The following is a 19,327-nucleotide window of genomic DNA, read 5'->3' on the forward strand; positions in this document are numbered from 1 at the left end:
GGAATGTTATGCATGTGCAAACTTACTATATTTACTGTTGAATATAAAACATTAATTCCCCCATAAAGAAATTTAAAAAATAAATAAATACATAAAGTCCTCTCAGCAGAGCCTAAGGCCCCTGCAGCTACTGGCTGGAAGGCAGCCTACTCAAGAACCCAGCCCTGCTCCCACTCCCTGTGCTGAGCTGACTCCCACCAAGACCCAGTGGCCCCAGACAGGCCTGGTGCCATGGCAGCACGGGGCCACGTGGACCACTCTGCTCCCAGTATTCACCCCTCCTGCTCCCAGGATGCCCCTAGTTTCCTGCTACCAGACAATCTCCACGCAGCTCTGAATCCTGCCTGTCACCACCACCACAGGACTGACTGCTCCTGTCTCCCCTCCCTACTGGCCCAGATGGCCTGATCCCCAGTCCACATCCCCTTACCAGCCCCCAGTAGTCCTGACCAAGCCAGTGGGTCCAGTATTCCTCTGCAGCACCGTACCCCCCCCCAGCCCGCCTGGGTTGCTGCAATGGCACCACACGCCTTCACCCTCCACTCGTCATGCCCGCCCCTTCCTAAGCTTGAGAGGCTCCCTGGTGTCCAGGCATGAGAGCCCAGGTGGCTGCCCACTCCTGCCCTCCTGTCTCCAGCCAAGTCCCAGCTCAGTGAACAGGCTGCTGAGCCAAGGCAAACATCAGGTCTCCCAACTCTTCACATTTTCGTCAGTGTCTGGTCTTTGCACAAGCTGTTCCCTCTCGGACACGACCCCCCAGCCCCCGCCCCACGCATGCCTCACTCACCCCCAGTCCTCCAGGCTCCACGTCCTCTAGAGGTGTGCTGCCCCACGAGGCCGATAGCCGTGAAGGTGCTAGTTCATGTCAAGATGGCTACAGGATCTCAGTGTAAGATACACACCAGATTTCAAAATCAAAGCACAAATAGCTCATAATCTCCACGTTGATTTGGATACCGAAAGTATAGCTGATAAATGGCTTTTAAGCGAGATACACTACTGGTATCGTCAAGATTCAGTTCACCTGTGTGTCTAGTAGAAGACTGAGCCACGTACACAAGTGGCTCATACGAGGCCTCCTATGGACAGCGCTGTCTCTGGGGCTGTGAGAAGTGGGAGGGACCTTCCTGGCCCCACCTCACCTGCCGCCCACCTGCAAGAGCATGTGCCTCGAGGCCAGGGCTCCCCCCACCTCCCAGTGCCCAGCACAGCGACCAAGTGAGTGGGCAGACAACCTGGGGAAAAGGCACCAGGAAAAGAAGCTCTTTGTGACACCGTGTTCTGCCTTTTATTATTCAACAAATAGATAGTGGAGACGCAAGTAGGACAACAGCAAAGCTTCAATAAATAAGAGCAAGGGGGTGCATCTGGGGCCACGCCTGCATGGCCCTACGTAAATAACCAGGTCGCTGAGCTGCAGTGGAGTCGGGGGCCGGACCGGGCAGCTGCCTGCACTGCCCAGGCCAGGGGTGGACACACTGACACACAAGCACGGACAACCCCTTGGCTGGAGTGCCTCTACAGTAACGTGCCCATCTCCCTAGGAAGCTCCCAGGTGTTCAGGGTGGCCGGGCAGGCTGGACTGTCGGAGCTTCCTGGGTCAAGCCTGCTCTTCAGTTTCAATGAAAACAGCGGTGCGGGGAGGTGGGCACATGCGCTAAGCCCCTCCTGCGGGCAAAGCCGTGGGTGGGCAGTTCACAGGACCCCGATGGTGCAGTCTCAAAGCAGCACAACTGGGGCTGGATAAAGCTACTAATGGGAGGGGTGGCAGGAAGTCAAGCTCTGCCCCCACACAGCCCCACCAGAACCTGCAAAGAGCCGTCCTTTCCTCTCAGCTTCAGACAGGAAAACAGGGACCCAGAGATGCCCAGGGACTAACCCAGGAATTGAACCCAGAGACTCAAACCTCCCAGCCCTGACTCTGCAATGCCCTTCCCTTCCCAGGACCTGCTGGAAAAGAGGGGCCGGGGGAGCAGGCACATTTGCTCCTGGCCAGGAATCAAGGCACAGGGCCAGGGTGGTAACAAAGGGCTCCTCCCTGCCGTCCAGGCCTAGCCCTGCGGTGCAGTGATCGTGGGACTCCAGAATCTGGCTGGGGCGGGGCTAGGGCAGGGCATCCTGCAGGGAAGGAGCTGGGGGCGGGGTAGGAAGGGGCTCTCTACCTGCTCCTGCACTGGGCATCCCCAGCCTACTGCCGCTTCCCCGGGGCAGGCTTTGGCTGTCGCCCTTTTGTCTGCTGGGCCATTGCTTTTTGGCCCTCACAGGCTCAGCTGCAACTCCACCTCCTCCAGGAAGCCTTCGGGACCTCCCAAGGCAGGGCTACCATGTCCTCAGCCAAGACAGTCCCTCAGATGACCAGGTTGCTCTCGCTCAGCCGGATCACATAGTGGTTCTCCTGAGGGGGAGAGGGTAGGGGTCCAAAGCTGAGTCTGGGCTCCAGGCAAGTGGCCTTTCCACCTCCAGCAGCCTCGTCTCCAGTCAGGCCTGGCCCAGGTGCTAGCAGAAACCCATCTCTCCTGTCTGGCCCTCACCTCAGTCTTATCCTCTGCTGGGGGCTTCAGCCACTTCGTGTGGCTTCCCCTGCCTCCCAGCAGTGCCCGCTGCTCTGTGGGGAGGCCAGGCTGTGGGGAGTCAGGGAGACTGCCCCCTACAGGCCCAGCTTCTGTGATGGTCTTCACCTCAGACACTGCTGAACTTGTCCGCTGCTCGGGAATGCGGGCCACTCGAAACCTGTGAGGAGAGGCAGCCCTGCAGGGAAGCCTTGCAGCCCTGCCCAGTGTACTTCCACCCACAAGGAGGACTCCACGCTCTTGTTCATATCTACACACCCCACCCGCCTCCACCAGCTGCAATGACCAAGCACTTAGTCTAAGGGGCCCTTAGTGTGATTGGGAACAAGGCCTTGCCCTGGGCACCCATGGGCTCCACATGAGACATGGTACCACTAGAAAGACGACTTCTCCCTCTGGCCGCCCCCACTGCCCAGAGAGGCACACTGAGGCTGAAAGGGGCCCTGCCCCCACCACGTATCTCCCTGGCCTGCAGTCTCCAGCTGCTCACCTGCCCACAGACAGGATGGTGATCTCGCCCTGACGGCCTGCCTTGGGCACAGCCTTGGGAGCCCTGCCAGGGTTGGTGAGGAGTCTAGGAGTGGGGCTGGTGGCAGCTGCGGCCTCGGGGGACAACAGCACCTCGGGCCACTTCTTCTGGCTACAACGGGAGCAGCAGGGACCAGAGAGAGACGCCAGGCCCTGCACTGTGTGGAGGTGGTGGCCATGAGGACAGGTGTGCGGTGCCCTGGGGGAGCCTAGTGGCAGCCTGTGAAAGAAACGAGGAGGAGCCATCACAGGGCAGGCCCGCCCGCCGCAGTGGGGAGTGAGGGGAATGTGGCGGCAGGCTGCTATCTGGGTGTGCACCGGGCTCACCTGGGCACAGGCCTGTGGCTTGTCTGCGCCAGCTGCCTGCTGTGATACTCCTTCAACAGCTCCTCCAGGGCGGCTGCGTTCTCTGTGCAAAGCTGCAGTCAGGACCCGGCTCCGGGCCGCCGGGGAAACATATCCGGCCCGACCCAGGACAAAGCCCCCTCTCGGCAGCTACCCCCAGGCCCGACCTTGCCTCCATCCCTCATCAGACAAGAATGGGGAAAGGGAAGAACTGTCAGAGGGCAGCAGGGGCTCTGCGCACACTCTGCTCAGGCCTCCTTACCTTTCTTCTCTGTGATCAAGCGCACCAAGACCCCAATGGTGTCCTCATTGGTGTCCTCAGCCAGGTAGGCTGGGTTGATCCCTGGGGAAGAACAGACAACTGATGATTGAAAGGTGATCCAGGGTGAGTTTTGGAGAATGCTAGGTTCTCCAGCTACCTCAGGCTGCACCAGCAGAGGGCACCCCAAGCCTTCCCAAGAGTGGGGTTATGTGCCTGGGAGCTTCCGCACCCCTGGCTCCTTGGCCTGGAGCCCTTGACGAAGCTGGCAATCCACCACCCAGGCCCAGTAGATGTAACTGACTGGAGGCCTTTGTCAGCTTAGGGACCAAACCTCAAATGCAGAACAGGACTCCAGGTCAGTCCTGGGCTGGGACCTGCATCAGCCAGCAGGTAACGCGAGGGACAGACCAGCAGGAAGCGTGCAGCCCTGGGACAAATGGCCCTGAGCCGCTCCTTCTTGCTGTCCTCCAGGTCCCGTATGGGCCGCAGCAGGGCTCTGACCAGTCCGAAGTGGTCAGGCACAGGCGGGGCCCCTCAGCCTTGATGTGGCCGCAAAACTCTGGGCCTCATACTGCATGTGGTATTTGCTGCTCTACTGGCTTTTGGGGACAGAGTCGGGAGGAAGGAAAGAGGCCAAGGGGTGGGAGCTAAGTCTCTCCCTGGGCTCCAGGAGTAACTCAAGCCTGGAGCTGAAAGCTGAGCCTCTCCCAGTGCTGGGAGCCAGCCTTTCAGGCCAGAGGCCTCCTGCCACCCCTCAGTGAAGGCATCTGCCTCAACCCACACACAACTATGATCCCGAGAAGCCAGAACCTGCAGGTGGCTGTCCTGCAGGAGCCCCCTCGAGCAGCTGCCCTGTCCCCACCTCTGCTCCCATGGCCGCCTCACCCTCCCTTCCTGTCAGCCAGGTGCCTCCTCTGCAGCCCCCACACAGCACCACCTCTAGGAAGCCCTCCCAGTGAACCCTCTTCAGGCTTCTCCCTGTCAGATCCTCCAGTGTCTGCTCTCATGTGGCCCCGAGTGGGCTGACCCATGCCCCCAGGCCCGGCCTCACCATTGCCATCTCCTCCAGGGCCAGGCCCCACCTCCTTGTGAGCAGTGCAGTGGTAGCCCTTCCGCTTGAGCAGGTTACACACCAGGATGCCCAGCAGCCCCATGAGGCAGAAGACGGGCACGATGGCGATGACGGCATACTGGGCGGCCCTCTCCTCAGTGCTGCCCGCCTGGGTGCCATTCCCCAGCTGCTGTGTCTTCTCACTGCTGCCGGCCGCTGCTGCCACCTCCACGCCACGGCGGGTCCGCTGTCCTCCTGAGCACCGTGGAGGGCAGAGGCACAGAGGAAAGAAGCCCAGGCCCACGTCAGTAGGGGGAAGGGGGAAAGGGGCTGCTATGCGGGGGAAGCAACGGCCAGCTCCCTTGTCCTTTCTGGCACCTGAGCAAGGCCTCCCAGGCCAACCCTCAGCCCCTGCTCCCTCGTGTCAGGCTAGGAGGCAAAGGGGCAGTACCTGTGGCCGTGCTACCCAGGGAGGGAGGAGTCAACTGCCTCCGAAAGTGGCTGAAGCAACAGGTGTGTGTGTGTGTGTGTGTGTGTGTGTGTGTGTGTGTGTGTGTATTCATGTGTGTGTTCATTTATTTGTTCACGGCCACCTGCGAGGGCCATGCAAGGAAGCGCATCCTGCTGCAGGCCTCCCCCACTGCCCTGGACACTGGTCCTGGACTCCAGCTCACCAGACCAACTCTCACACCTCATCTGAGCCACCAGCAACTCACCATAGAGGTCATGGGTGGCCGGAGGCCGGCAGGGAGCTTGGGGGGCTTCTGGAGTGGCAAACCACCTGTAGAGCAGGAAGATGTTGCTGAGCCCCAAAACCTGGTCTGTAAAAGGCCAGACCCTCGCTACCAGCACCCTGGATGATCCTGCCACCCCCAACCCACGGACAGAAGACTCAGGAGACAAGTGAGACTGGGATCCCGCGGTGTCGCACCCAGGCCGGCAGTCTCCGCAGAGTGCGTCTCGAGTAGCTGTGCCTGCCTGGGCCTCCAGCCTCCCTCGAGGGTTGCAGCGGGAGTGGGGCTGGCAAGGGCTGGAACCCCATGAGATGGAGAAGGTGCCCGGGGGGCAGGGCCTGCAGAAGGTGTCCTGCGCCGAATGCTGTATAGGGTGGGTGGGGAGGGGCAAGGGAGACACAAATCCAGGGTCCTGGCCTGAGATCATTGGGAAGCCAAGCATGGGGCTCCAGCCCTGGCCCTCAGTTCCCCCCAGGGCAGGGCAGGGCAGGGCAGGGCAAGGCTCACCAGCTCAGGCTCCTCCCCAGGTGGGCACAGCCAAGAAGCCAGTGTTGGAGTAGCCAGAGAGGAAGGCAGCAGCTGGAAGAACAGAGCTCTGAGGCATGTGTCTCTGGGCCACCCCTCTACCTCCCAGGACTACGGACCACACACGGAAGCACCCAGCACCCCTGCACCAGGTTTTGGTGGCACCCTCCAACTTCAATCCCTCTGGCCACAAGGGAAACCTGCTGGGCCCCAGGTAGGAGCAGAGCCATCCACAGAGAGTTCTGGAAAGCCCCAGGCCATCCCACGGGGACCTCTGAGCCTTGGGTCTGAGTCACACCCAGGCCAGCTAGCCAGCCCAGGAGGAACTGCTCCCCAATCTCCTCCCCCAGCCCAGCCTGCAGCTGCTGTTTCCTATTCTGGGCTGTCAGCTGAGCCTCCAGGATCACATCCACCTCCCACCCCCCTCACCCTATGACCTCAAGGCAGCATCCCAGGGGAAGACTTCCCCCAGCCGGCTGCCCTGACTCCAGATGTAAACCCAAATCCCTTCTGCAGTGGGGAGACTCCAGATGCTGACTCGGCCTCAGCAGGGTTGGGTGGGAGCACAGAGTAGGCCAGTGGCCCTGGAGGCAATGAGGTCACTCAGGAGGCTGTGGGGCCTCTCCAGGCCCAAGTCTGCCCCTCACCTTCACCAGGGGACAGGACCTCCTGCATGGGACATGTCCAGAGACCTGACTCAATGCCTTCAAAGAGCTGACCAAGGAGCCAGTGCCCAGCGCCCCATGTCCCTAAGGTCCTAACTGCACTCACCACAAGGAGGCAGGACAGGGGCCAGAGCTGCTCAGGACTAGGCTTCATCCTCAGTCAGGCCCAGTGGCCACTGGCCTAAGAAGGAAAGGAGGAGTTCAGAGGGAGGAGTGCTCCCCAGGCTCACGGCTGGCTGCAGGTGGCAGCTCAGGCAGCTTCCAGGAGGAAGGGCTTCCTTCCCCTCCATAAACAGCCTGGCACCCTGGGGCAAGGGCAGGGGCCCTGGAGGAAGGAAGCCTGCTGGAGCAGTGCCTGGTGTCTCTCTCCTTCACTCCCATCCCTCACCCTCCAATTCGAAAAAGTCCAACATGAAGACCATTTATTTATTTACTTATTTATTTATTTGTTCTGCCACCAGGGTTATTGCTGGGGTTTGGTGCTGGAATGGCACTGTGAATCCATGGCAAGCGGCAGGTTTTTTTTTTCTGCCTCCAGGGGTATCGTTGGGGCTCAGCGCCTGCATTATGAATCCACTGCTCCTGGAGACCATTTTCCCCATTTTTGTTGGCCTTGTTATTGTAGCCATTGATGTGGTTGTTGCTGGATAGGACAGAGAAATCGAGAGAGAGAGGGGAGGAAAGACAGAGGGGGAGAGAAAGACACCGCTTGTGAGGCGACCTCCCTGCAGGTGGGGAGCCAGGGGGCTCGAACCGGGATCCTCACGCTGGTCCTTGCACTTCGTGCCACGTGCACGTGCCACGTGCCCACTGCACTACTGCCCATCCCGTGAAGACCACTCTTTCCCAAAGCTTCTCTACACCATTCTTTCCCCAGAGTAAGGTCTGGCCCCCAAGGTTTCTGCACATTCTTGCCTCAACTGCCTCACAATCCTGGTCCCCTCAAGGGTCCCATCATACACTCTGGTGCTGCTCCTCTGGAAAGACTGGGGCCTGGTAGCAAGCATTCAGAGCACTGGGTCCGCCACCTCCCCTCAGACATCTCCTGAGAGCCGGGCAGTGTTTCAGCACAGAAACTTGAGCAAGCTACTGGGGTCTCCTAACCCGGGGGATTAAGTCAGGCAGAGCGCCCCCTGCCCGGTGCTGTGAAGCCTAACAAGGCAGAGCAAGGCGAGTGAGGGGCCCTGCCTGAGCCCCCGGTGTGTGACCTCATCTACAGAAGTGTCCAGTCAGATCACAAGCCGGAACAGCAGAAGGATTCCGATCGGACAAAAGGGTCTGGGTGGAACAAGGGCACCCTGATGTGCTTCGGCTCTGGAAGGTGAGGCTAAGGCAGAAGCTGGCAAGACTGGGGGAGCCAGGAAGCTCAGCCACAGTCAAGACCCCTGCAGGCTGAAGGGGTCACAGGAGCGCCTCCTGCCCTGCAAGTGGCCGGGGCTTCCCACTGGAAAAGGAGAAGGAAAGCGATCTGCCTCCTGGCCTCCCACTCCAGGCAGCCTGGCAGGCGCAGCCTTAGGCCAGGGGCTTGAGTTACAGCCTGTGGAGGGGGGCCGGGACTCTCCAGGTCACTGGCAGTGGCTCTGGGCTGAGATCAGCTTCGGGGAAAACCTGGGACAGGAGGAGCCTGGGCCACAGGGCAGCATGAAGGCCACATTCCCTGCAGTCAGCACCCGCCCTGCTCTAGCTCCAGCAGTCTTCCTTTTGCATTTTTTTTTTTTTTTTGCCTCCAGGGTTATGGCTGGGGCTCTGTGCCTGCACCACAAATGCACTGCTCCTGGAGGCCATTTCCCTCCCCCCTTTTGTTGTCCTTGTTTTATCGTTGTGGTTATTATTGTTGGCTAGGACAGAGAGAATTGGAGAGGGGACGGGAAGACAGAGGGGGAGAGAAAGAGAGACACCTGCAGACCTGCCTCACCACCCGTGAAGCGACTCCCCTGCAGGTGGGGACTCAGGGGCTCGAACCAAGATCCTTACACGGTCCCTTGTGCTTCGTGCCACATGCGCTCAACCCACTGCACTACCACCCAACTCCCCCTTTTGCATTCCTGCCACCCACTAAATCACCTCCCACGGCCTCTGTCCTACGCACAGGCCTGGGGTCTGAACCTACCACCAACTCCATGAGTTTGCAGAAGATGGAGGTGCGGGGGTTGCCATGTAGCTATTCCTCTGCAGACAGTCAGGGAGCAGTGAGCTCAGACTTCCGGGAGGAAGAGTAAAGGGGCCCAAACACCCAAACTCAGCACTGGAGAGGCTGCTCAGCTCATTCAGACACTCGCTGCCTGCCTCGGAGAAGCCTGCTAATTATGTGTCTTCTACTTACCCCAACCCCTACTTACTGCAGTCTGGCTGCCCCCGTCTCTGCTCACAGAGGCTCCTGGACCCCCACACTCAGCCCAGACGGATCTCCAGACAGGCCTGTCCAGTCAGAGCCCTGTACAAACCTCTTTGCACCACCCCTCCCCACCAGGTCATCAGCCCTGAGCTCTAAAGCCTCGACGGAAAGAGCAGAGGGTGGTGCTATGGGTAAAGCGTCTGGCTCTCAAGTGTGAGGTCCTAAGATTGGTCCCTGGCATCGCAATTCCAGAGAGGGGCTCTGTTCTCCCTCCTGTGCTCTTCTAATCTGTAACCAGCGGCCAGTGCCACCACCTCCAGAGGGCATCCTAGAGAAGGACCCTGAGGGGGGGCAACACCAGCAGGCTGGGAGCCTCCTCTCCTGCCCCCACATTCAGGCAGAGGGGAAGCTCTCCACCCCCACTACGGGGGAGAACAAGCCAAGCAGAGAAGGAAGTTAGGCCATAGGCCTCTCCAAGCCTGCCTGGGGCCTGTCCCTGTCAGCACCAATGGCCTATGGGGTCTCGGTTTCCTCATCACAGGATGGGGGTGTTTATCTCCCAGCTCAAGGCTGTCACGAGGCTTCAACGAGGTGCAGGAGCCTGAAGCAGGTGGTGTGATTTCCGGCGCCCCTCTCCCCGGCGTTCCTGCCCGGCCGTATAATTAGTGTTTGTAATGAGTGTTTGTGTGCAGGCACTTGTTTATGGCCGGCCCCCACCACACAGCGAGCCAGGCAGGGCGTCTGCTGGCTCACCTCGCCGCAGCCTCCTCCTGCATGGGGTGGGGCGCTGAAGTGGGGGCTTCCTCACACCACCTCACCTTCCAGAACTGCCCCCAACAATCAGAACCGAAAGTTCCCCGGCAGAAAGCCAGCCAGCAAAGCCTAGCTCAGGGCCCTGGGGGCTCAGAGGCTGAGGGTGGAGCCCCAGGGAGGTGCAGCCCTGGAGGCCCCAAGAAAGAGGAAGAAGTGGTGCCACCGCCCTGGCTGGCAGCTTCCCCTTTCCCAGAGCCGAGGCTGGTGGGGTCACAGGCCCAAAGTCTCCCAGGCTGTGCCCCCACCCACCTCCGCGGTGGCCCCACCTGCAGCCTAGGTGTCCCGACCAGACCCAGTCTCTCCACTGCCCCCTACGTGGCCACTCAGCTGCTCAGTTTCCCAGATATGTGGATGGGCGGGAAGGGTGAAGAATGTGGGTCTGAGGCCCAGGCCAACTCGGGGAAGTCAGTCCACCTGGCTCCCCGATGGCTTTGTGGTGGTGACCCCAAGCAGAGCACTGGGAAACACCTGGCAGAGGGCCCGCGCAGTGACCGCTCAGCCAGCCTGCCTGCTCTCATTCACTGTGCCTCGGTCTCCCCTTGTGTAAGCAGTGGCAGGGGAAGTGGCAAGTAGTCCGTGAGTGAGCCTCTCAAGTTCACAGTGCCATGCTTGCCAAGGGGTCTGGTACACAGGAAGCACCCAACCTGCTGTGGTGAGGCTCTGGGAGGGAGGAGTTACGCCCAGCCCAGCTGCAATCTAAGGGCCTATACACCCTCAGAGCCTGCAGGGAACCTGCAGCAGGGGAGGGGAAACTGGGTGCCATCTGCATCTCACAAGGCTCGCTGGGCAGCCTGCCAAGTGAGGCAAGGCAGGATTACAAGCTGGAGTTGGGAAGTCGGTGCCCACTCAGGGCAGGGCTCGGGCAGTGCCTGCTTCCCAGCCAGCAGCTCTAGGGCCCACACACCTTTCTGCAGCCTCCAGGGGCTGGGGTTGCCTGGAGACACAGCTGGACACGGGCCTCCCTCAGTGCCAGCCACATCGAGGCAGGAAGACAAAGGCCACCCATCAATAGCGAAATCCAGGCTAGCAGGAACCCAGTGGTTCCCTGGCAACTGGGGCTAAAGTAGGGCAGTGCCCACAGTGTGTGGCCCCTCCCGTCATCCTCGCGGGCAGGCAGGCTAGACTCTTAGCCAGAGCTGCCTCTACTCCCTACAGGAGAGGAAGACATCTGTTTCACACCTGGGTACACTGAGGCCCTTGTTCATGAAGGGGCTGCCAGCTGCAATAGACTAGAGAGCTACTGGCCATAGGGGGTTCACAGGGGCCGTCACAAGCACCCAGGGGGGCAGGGGTCTGCCGGCATCCACCCTCACCCGCACAGAGGCCCCCTATGCCAGCTCCAGGCAAACACCCAGTTGAGGCTAGAAATTCCCACAGGGGAGGATGGGAGGCTCCAAGGGAGTGAGCCTGGGCAGCCATGGTGCCCCAGGTTGCTACCCTGAGGTGAGATTCAGGCAGCAGCTGCCCTTTGGCCCACCCCCCTTCCTTCCAGAGCCTGTTGGGGATTCTGCCCCTCACATCTACCCTCCGAGAGCTGCCTGGGTCTGGGGGGTGGGGGGTGAGGGGACTAATTGGCCCTTGGGGCTGAAAAAAGGGCTGATATGGCCAGATGGGCCCCAGCCACTCCCAGTCTGTGTGGGAAAACCTTGGCCCCTTCCCAGCCCAGAGTCTGAAACTAGACTGCCAGCTCTGAGGCAGAGTCGGGGGTGGGGGGCTCCCTACCACCCCCCTCTGACACAAACACACATGCACACTAAGCATTTTCTGCATGTGTGAGGCTTCGTGAGGAGGAAAGTGAAGCTCAAAGAGGTAACAGGCTGGCTTCAAAGGAGAGAGGGCCCATGCAGCCTGGGCAGGATGGGGACACAGACAGGTGCCTCCAACCCTGAGCTGTCTACCTTCACTCCAGACAAGACGGCAAGGGGCTTGGGAAGACGAGAGGGTGCCACCACACAACCCATTCCCACTCATGCCACTGCTGCCTCCTGCTGTGAAAAGCCGCCACCTCTCCCCTTGCCCAACCCACCCACCCCCAGCCCCGCCAAACCCCAGGTACTAAATCATCAGGTGCCAGACACCAGGTGTCTAGAGTCTGCTCAGCACTGGTCCTGCCCATACGTCCCTGAGGAGACCATTTCCCCACCCCCACCAGTCCCACTGACTCCTCAGGTTTGACGAAACACACCCCAAACCAGCAGACCCCAAACCAGTGAAGTCGGTACACCTGTAAGCACGTTCTGACAAGTTACAAACCCTGGGTCACTAATGTTCACCACAACCCCCCAGCAGGGTCTGAGGAGGAACCATGCTAAGGCTCGGGTAGCATCTGGCCCAGGTCAGTGGCTCAGGAGTGGGAAGGTGGCTTTCGGCAGCCCCGAAGCATGGTGGGGGTGGGTGGGTGAGCAGGCCTCTTCAAGAAATGTCTAGGTGTCCATTTCCAGTGCCTCCACTAGCTGTGTCCACCTGCTGTCACAGTGGCGGAGGCCACAGTCAGGCAGGTGAGCGTGAGTCTCTAAGTCTGCCTCCTGCCCAGCCTACCTATTGGGACACCCCCTCCATTACTGTCTACGGGTTCCCGGGAGGGAGGGAGGCAAGTGAGTGGTTGAGGGCATGGCCGCCGAGCACAGCAGGGCTTGCCCCTTTGCAGGGTGAGTGTGTGCAGGTCCCAGCTTCCTTCCTGGACCCCATTCGCCTCTCAGACCCAGCCTCCAGCTGGTGGTAGAGGCCCCTCTCGCTCTCTGTTGGTGCCAAGTAGCCTGGGCACACACTCAGCTACATGGCAATTTATTTATAGAGCGCTCATCTTTCCCAGGGTGGCCTGGGAAAAGCTCTCGTCTCCCAGCAGACAAGGGTTAGGGGCCCAGTGACACCAGGGTCCCAGGAGTCCCTTCCCCTCTCTGCCTATACCTGGAGGGGACCTGCTGATCCTGAGAATGAAGCTGAAGATGTGGGAGCCCCGGGGTTCTGATGTTCTGATCCCAGGGCAGGACACACAGCAGGAACACAATACTGGCTCCCTGCCTTCCTGGCCACCGCAGTCCAGGCACCCAGGGGCTTAGCAGAGAAGGTGCCGAGTTATGCTGGACGTCACGTGCCAGCACCCTCAACCCTGAGCAGGGGCAGTTTTGAAGATCCTACTAATCTCTGGAACTGCCTCCTGGCCCACCCCATGGGGACCTCCAAACTCACCCCTCCCCACAGCCAGGGAGGCCTTGATGCTTTGCCCCTAACCCCCAACACAAACTTGGGAGCATCAGAGCCCTGTGCAGCCTGCACACAGCAGGCCCTCTGGTGATGGCCCTTCCTCAAGACAAGGCCTGGCCAGCAGAAAGAAGCAGCAGAGGATAGACCACGGGCCAAGCCCATGTGCCCAGCTGGGTGTACCATACCCACAAATGCCCCTCTATGCTGTCCCAGAGGCCAGGGGGCCACCTAGCAGATGGCTGGGAGGGCTTGTGGTAGGGGCCAAACCCTGAATAGCCAGAATGGTTCTAGAGAGAGGGGTAAAGCAAAGGCAGAGTTGAAGTGAGGTGTGTGGCAGGGAGAGATGAGAGTGAAGACATCAAGATCAAAGGCCATCTTGGGAGGAAAAGCCTCCCCGTAGGGGGTAGGGCTGGAGCTGTTTTCTGCAGATAGAAAGCACAGTGACTAAGAGTGGCTCAGGCAGTGTGCAGAGGACCCAGATATGGTGCACAGGGGGCCGGTAAATAGAAAGGGCAGAGCTGTAACCGCCTGCCTAGACCCTGTGGGGTGTGTCTGGGGCCTTCTGCCGCAGAAGATGGGTCCCCTCCAGTGGGCTGGGGTCTGAGTGGCAAGACAGGAATAGGCACCCTAGCTGGGGGGAAGAACAACTTAGAAATGCAACTGTTGGGAGTCGGGCGGTAGCGCAGTGGGTCAAGTGCAGGTGGCACAAAGCACAAGGACCGGCGGAAGGATCCCGGGTCAAGCCTCCGGCTCCCCACCTGCAGGGGAGTCACTACACAGGCGGTGAAGCAGGTCTGCAGGTGTCTATCTTTCTCTCTTCCTCTCTGTCTTCCCCTCCTCTCTCCATTTCTTTCTGACCTATCTAACATCAATAATAACTACAACAATAAAATAACAAGGGCAACAAAAGGGAATAAATAAATATTAAAAAAAAAAAAAAAAAGAAACGCAACTGTTGGCACCATAAAATGCATGCAGGGGTGTGATGCTGTCACTTAAAGTCTCTCCTCCTCCAACAACTATTACAGTCCCAACCGGGCCACATGTGGAATTCCCACCTGGTCCCCCCACCTGAGGCCCCAGCTCCCAGAAAGCTGAGGCTTTGGGCAGGGCATAGGGCGGGGCTGGGGGCTTCTTCAGAACTGGAACCAGAAGAGTAGGTTAACCCTTAGGTAGTCCCCTCCCCCATCCTCAACCCTGAGCTATTTCTACCTCTTTGCTGGGGATGGAAATAACTCAGGCTCAGCCCCAGGAGACCAAGACAGCTATTCTGATCAACCCCAGTCATTCCAGAGGGAGGAGGAAGAAAAGGAACAGGAAGGTCATGGACCCTCCCTCCCGCCCCCCCCCACACACACAATGTTTCAGACATGAGTGCAAACACACTCAGAATGCACTGGCGCCTCCTGGCGAGATCAGGCTGGTGAGCCCGGGTTTGAGAAGTCCAGATGAGCCAAGTAGGTATCAGGCCCGTTCCAGGCACTGCACAGCACCTCACGCATAGAAGACCTCAGTTCCAGCCCCGGCTCTGCCCTGACAGCAAGACTTGGAGCAAGTCACTCTGCTTCCCTGAGTCTCAGTTATCCTCTCTGAAAAAGTCACCAAATCTGGGGGTCGGGCGGTAGCACAGCGAGTTAAGCGCACGTGGTACAAAGCACAAGGACTGGCATAAGGATCCTGGTTCGAGGCCACGGCTCCCCACCTGCAGGGGAGTCGCTTCATAGGTGGTGAAGCAGGTCTGCAGGTGTCTGTCTTTCTCTCCCCGTCTTCCCCTCCTCTCTCCATTTCTCTCTGTCCTATCCAACAACGGCATCAATAACAACAATAATAACTACAACAACAAAACAAGGGCAACAAAAGGGAAAATAAATAATAAAAAAAAAGTCACCAAATCTCAGAGCCACTGAGGAGCAAGCCAGAAAGTGCTCAAAGCCTTCAGCACTCTCCCCCACATGCCATCGAATTCTCAGTGTGACAGCAGAGACAAAACTCCCAGATCCTACAGTGGGTGCCCCTTGCCCCTCCTGAGCTGGGGAGTCTCATAATTCCATTCCACCATACATGAGCCAGACTCTTAGGAGTTGGGGGGGGCCTCAGCGGGCCATACTCCAGCTCTCTAGATCAGAGACCACTTCTGGGGAACAAGTCCAAAGCCCTTCCTCTGTCCTCACAGGAAACTGAAGAAAGAACAACTGGGCCAGAGAAGTCCCTATCCAAGGGTCAGAATTCTAGGGCTGGCCCAAGGACTGGTATGGAGAGCAAGAAACCATGATCTCAGACCCTAGGAGGTGGCACACCTGGTTGAGCACAATGTTACAATGTTCAAGGACCCGGTTCAGTCCTCTGGTCCCCACCTGTAGGGGAAGCTTCACAAATGGTGAAGCAGTGCTGCAAGTGTGCCTCTTTCTCCCCCTCCTCTCAATTTCTGACTCAATTCACTAAATAAGCGGATAGGAAAGCATTAACAACTCATGCACATGTTGGAAGAAACAAACAAACCATGACCTCAAAAGGACAGGACTCCCTAAGTTGCTGACCCGACAGTGAATTGGGTTAGGTAAAGGATAAGAATCATAATGCTTACACAAAGAACTCACATACCTGAGGTTCTGGTCCTCAGCACCACCATAAACCAGGGTTGAGCAGTGCTCTGATCTGTCTCCCTCCCTCCCTCCCTCCTGTCATCAGCCAAAAATGAAAGAAAACAATAAATAACAGAACCACAGAAACCTTTAGCAGAAGTTAAGCGGCCCATCGAGATCCAGAAGGCTGGATGGTCAGAGGACTCCCACGGCCTTTCTTCCTGCTCATCTCTTGCCTTTAGGGCAAACACCAGCTAAGACCTACTGAGGCCCATCTTGTTTACCAGAAGCTGCATGCCCACATGCAGTACATTCAGAAAGCGACCCAGAGAGTCTTAAACCTGATGATGGGGGTGGGAAAGACAGTGCAAAGGGAAAGCACCAAACTTTCACACTTGAAGTCCCAGGTTCAACCCCAGGCACCACCCAATATACACCAGAGCTGAGCAGTACTCTGGGATTTCTCTCATGAAACATTTTTTTTCATTTGCCTAGAGAGAAATTGAGAGGGCAAGGGGAAATGAGGGAGAAAAAGACACTTGCAACACTATTTCACAGCTTGTGAAGCTTCCCCCAACTTGCAGTTGGGAACTGGGGGCTTGAACCTAAGTCCTTGTACCTGGTAGTATATGTGCTCTACCACCATTTGGCCCTCAAAGGAAAATATTTTAGGGACAGAGAGACAGGTTAACATGTTTAGAATATAGTACTGACATGCCTGGGATCCCAGATTCAATTCCTGGTACAATAAACCAGAGCTAAGTAGTACTACGAACTCTGTTACTCTCAAAAATAAAGTAATCTGATGGTAGGGGAGTATCATAGCAGTTATGCAAGAGAAGACTGTTGTGCCTGAGTCTCCAAAGTCCCATGTTCAATCCCCTACACTGGGAGTTGGGCGGTAGCGCAGTGGGTTAGGCACACTCGACGCGAAGCACAAGGACCGGCCTAAGGATCCCGGTTCAAGCCCCCGGCTCCCCACCTGCAGGGGAGTCGCTTCATAGGTAGTGAAGCAGGTCTGCAGGTGTCTATCTTTCTCGCCCCCTCTATCTTCCCCTCCTCTCTCCATTTCTCTCTGTCCTATCCAATCAACGACAGTAATAACAATAACCAACAATAAAACAAGGGCAACAAAAGTAAGTATTTTAAAAAATTAAAAACGAAGTAGTGTAGGCTTGAAGTAGTGTAGGCATTGAGCCCCAATGATAACTCTGGTAGTAAAATCATTCTTATTTTAAAGACTGAGGGTAGTAACTGAGAAAGTACCTAACTGGTAAAGCACCAGACTTACATGCCTCAGGCTGCTGGTTCAACCCCCAACACTCCCTCCCCTCTGCCTCATGTGAAACTCTCAGAGCTAATAATAAATTTTAAAGAAAAAAAAAAAGGAGGATGGATAAAATAAAGGGGATGCGTGGCAGTAGATAGCATGGTGGTTATGCAAAGAGACTCTCAAGCCTGAGGCTCCAAAGTCCCAGGTTCAATCCCCAGTACCATGATAAGCCAAGAGCTGAGCAGTGCTCTGTTAAAAAAAAAAAAAATTGGGAGGGAGCATACGGCACCCAGTGGTGCTGCCTTGCCATGTGTGCGGCTGAGCTTAAACCCTGGGGGCGGGCGGGAGCCCGGGATATGGTGGAGTAGTCTTATGTCTCTTCTTCTAGTTCCCTCCAAAAAAGAAAACAAAAAAACGCAGCCCAGGGAAGCTGCCCAGAAGGCATGCTATATGTGCTCATTTCCAGTGAGGAAAGGGAAAAGGAAAGACGGAAACTGAAGCAGTGGCACCAGCAGAGCAGGCTGTCCGACAGGCCCAGAAGTGAGGGAGGGGCAGCCTGGGGTGGGCCAGTCGAAGTCTCCGGGTTTTGTCTGCTCGTCTTGCCAGAAGCAAGCATGCTAGGACTCGAGTAAAGGGCCCGGGCGAGCAGGACAGCTGTCTGCTGCCATGTGCGGCCCGGCTTTGAGCCCGGCCTGCGCGTGCTGGCGGAGCGGCACTGTGGCATCTTTCCCTTTCCGTCTCAAAAGGAAGAAGGAAAAAAAATCCACACGCACAGCCTGAAGCCCCGGTGACAGAAAATAAAAAGCCAACAGGGACTCGGCCCCCACCTGGTTCCTGCCGGCTTTGCACTTTTGAACTAGGGACAGTCACGACCCGTCGCGGCTTTGATTCTGGGGGGAAGGCCGAGCGGCCACAACCCGGGACAGCGGGCAGGGCTGCAGGCCGGGGACCCTCCCGCGGCCCCCCAATTCCACCCGCACAGCCGCCCGCCGGCCCATCGCCCTCGGGTGCAGGTGCGGGCGGGCAGCGGCTTTCGGCGGCTCAAGGGCAGAGCTGACCCCGCCCCGCGGTCTCCGTCAGACGGGAGAACACGGGCGCTTGACCCAAAAGCAAGCGGCTCCCAAAGTGATGATTCACAGCCCGGCACCTGCGGGGGCCGACCGGGAGGGCGGCCGAGGACGGGCGGGCGGGCGCGGGGTCCCCGGGTCGCAGGTCACGGGGCGCCCGGCCCCCTCGGGTGTCGCCCCACCAGGAGCCGCCAGCGCGGCGTCGGCCGGGCGTCCAGCAAAGTGCCCGGGGACAGTGCGGAGAGCCGCGGGGGCCCGCTCCGCTGACGCCCCTTCAACGCTGGCGCACGCCCGCGGCCCCTCGGCGACCCGCAACGCGGACGCGCACCGACAGCGGCCCACCCCGCGGCGCGGCGGCCCGGGGCTGCGGGCGCTCAGGTTCGTCAGCGCCCCGCGCAGCTCCCGCTCGCTCCGGCTGACCCGCTCCGACCCCCGCCTCTGGCCGGCCCGCCGGGGCCCCGGGCTCTACCCGAGTTTCGCGCGCCAGAGGCCGGGGCCGGCTCCCGCCGCTTCCCCAAACTGCGAGTTGTGCGGCTGCCGGCCCGGCGCGCGGAAGACGCTGGCGGGCGCGGGGGGGACGCGGGGGCGGCGGGACCGGGGCTGCGGCATCCGCCGCCGCGCGCCAACTTCCTCAGAGACGAGGACGCGGCCGAGGCGGGGGTCGGGGGCCAGGCGAGCTCCTTACCTGGCCGCGCCGTCGCAGCTCCCGCAGCCCGGGTGCCCCACTCCGCGGCGCCCAGCCCGACGCGCCGAGCGCCCGGGCCGCCACGCCGACTGCGCGCCTTTTGAATGAAACGCCGGCCGGGCCCAGGCGCGCGGCCCCGCCCCTCGCGTCACGCCCGCCGGCCCCGCCCCCGACGTCAGAGTCCTGGCTCGCGCCCCCAGCCCCGCCGCTAAGGAGGCCTCGGAGGGGCGCGTGTCCTCCCGCCGGACCGCCCTGCTCCGCGGCGCCCTCTCCCGCGCCGCCCGGGAGCTGCAGGGGGCTGCCCCGAGCCTGCTGGGCCCGCTGGGCCAGCAGCCCTGGCTGGACACCCAACGCTGAGAGTAGGCGTCGCTCTGGAGACCTGGGGAGGGGGGCTACTCCTGGTGCCATCACCCTTGCCAGTGCAGACGGGGCCACCCCCGCTCTTGCCGGGCCTCGTTTTTCTCCTGGACATCGACACCGAGGCAGAATGACCTCATTTTGCCTTGATGAGGCCCGAGTGCACCCCTACTCCCCGCCTCCATTTCCCTAATGAGACATAGCCTGATGCACGTGAGTCTGCGAAGGAGGCCCAGCTGGTGGGCTCCTGCAGCCTTTCCCGGACCCAGACCTCCATGAGGCCTTCCCCTATGCATTGCCACTTCAGCATGCTCTGCCAGGACCGTTAGTG

At 59.3% G+C, this 19,327-nt stretch overlaps 1 protein-coding gene across 5 annotated transcripts; it reads right to left on the minus strand.

Moving 5' to 3' along the window:
- Positions 1-1,272: 1,272 nt before the first annotated feature.
- On the minus strand, positions 1,273-18,775 carry RELT (RELT TNF receptor). 5 transcript variants are annotated; one of them, XM_060176846.1, is made up of 12 exons: positions 18,640-18,750; positions 7,119-7,323; positions 6,787-6,861; positions 5,998-6,069; positions 5,688-5,902; positions 5,473-5,537; positions 4,757-5,011; positions 3,706-3,786; positions 3,426-3,507; positions 3,061-3,318; positions 2,532-2,730; positions 1,273-2,395 (listed from the first exon to the last, which is right to left on the minus strand). In XM_060176846.1, the coding sequence occupies exons 3-12, from the start codon at positions 6,832-6,834 to the stop codon at positions 2,348-2,350; spliced, it is 1,323 nt and encodes a 440-aa protein (XP_060032829.1). In that variant the 5' UTR covers positions 6,835-6,861; positions 7,119-7,323; positions 18,640-18,750; the 3' UTR covers positions 1,273-2,347. The 5 variants fall into 5 exon arrangements, with proteins under 5 accessions (XP_060032829.1, XP_060032828.1, XP_060032831.1 ...); XM_060176845.1 differs by lacking the exon at positions 18,640-18,750 and adding an exon at positions 8,791-11,954; XM_060176848.1 differs by lacking the exon at positions 7,119-7,323 and having other exon boundaries at positions 5,688-5,854; positions 18,640-18,775.
- Between the last annotated feature and the right edge of the window lie 552 nt (positions 18,776-19,327).

This window comes from Erinaceus europaeus, chromosome 17, assembly GCF_950295315.1.
Source record: "Erinaceus europaeus chromosome 17, mEriEur2.1, whole genome shotgun sequence".
Lineage (NCBI taxonomy): Eukaryota > Metazoa > Chordata > Mammalia > Eulipotyphla > Erinaceidae > Erinaceus > Erinaceus europaeus.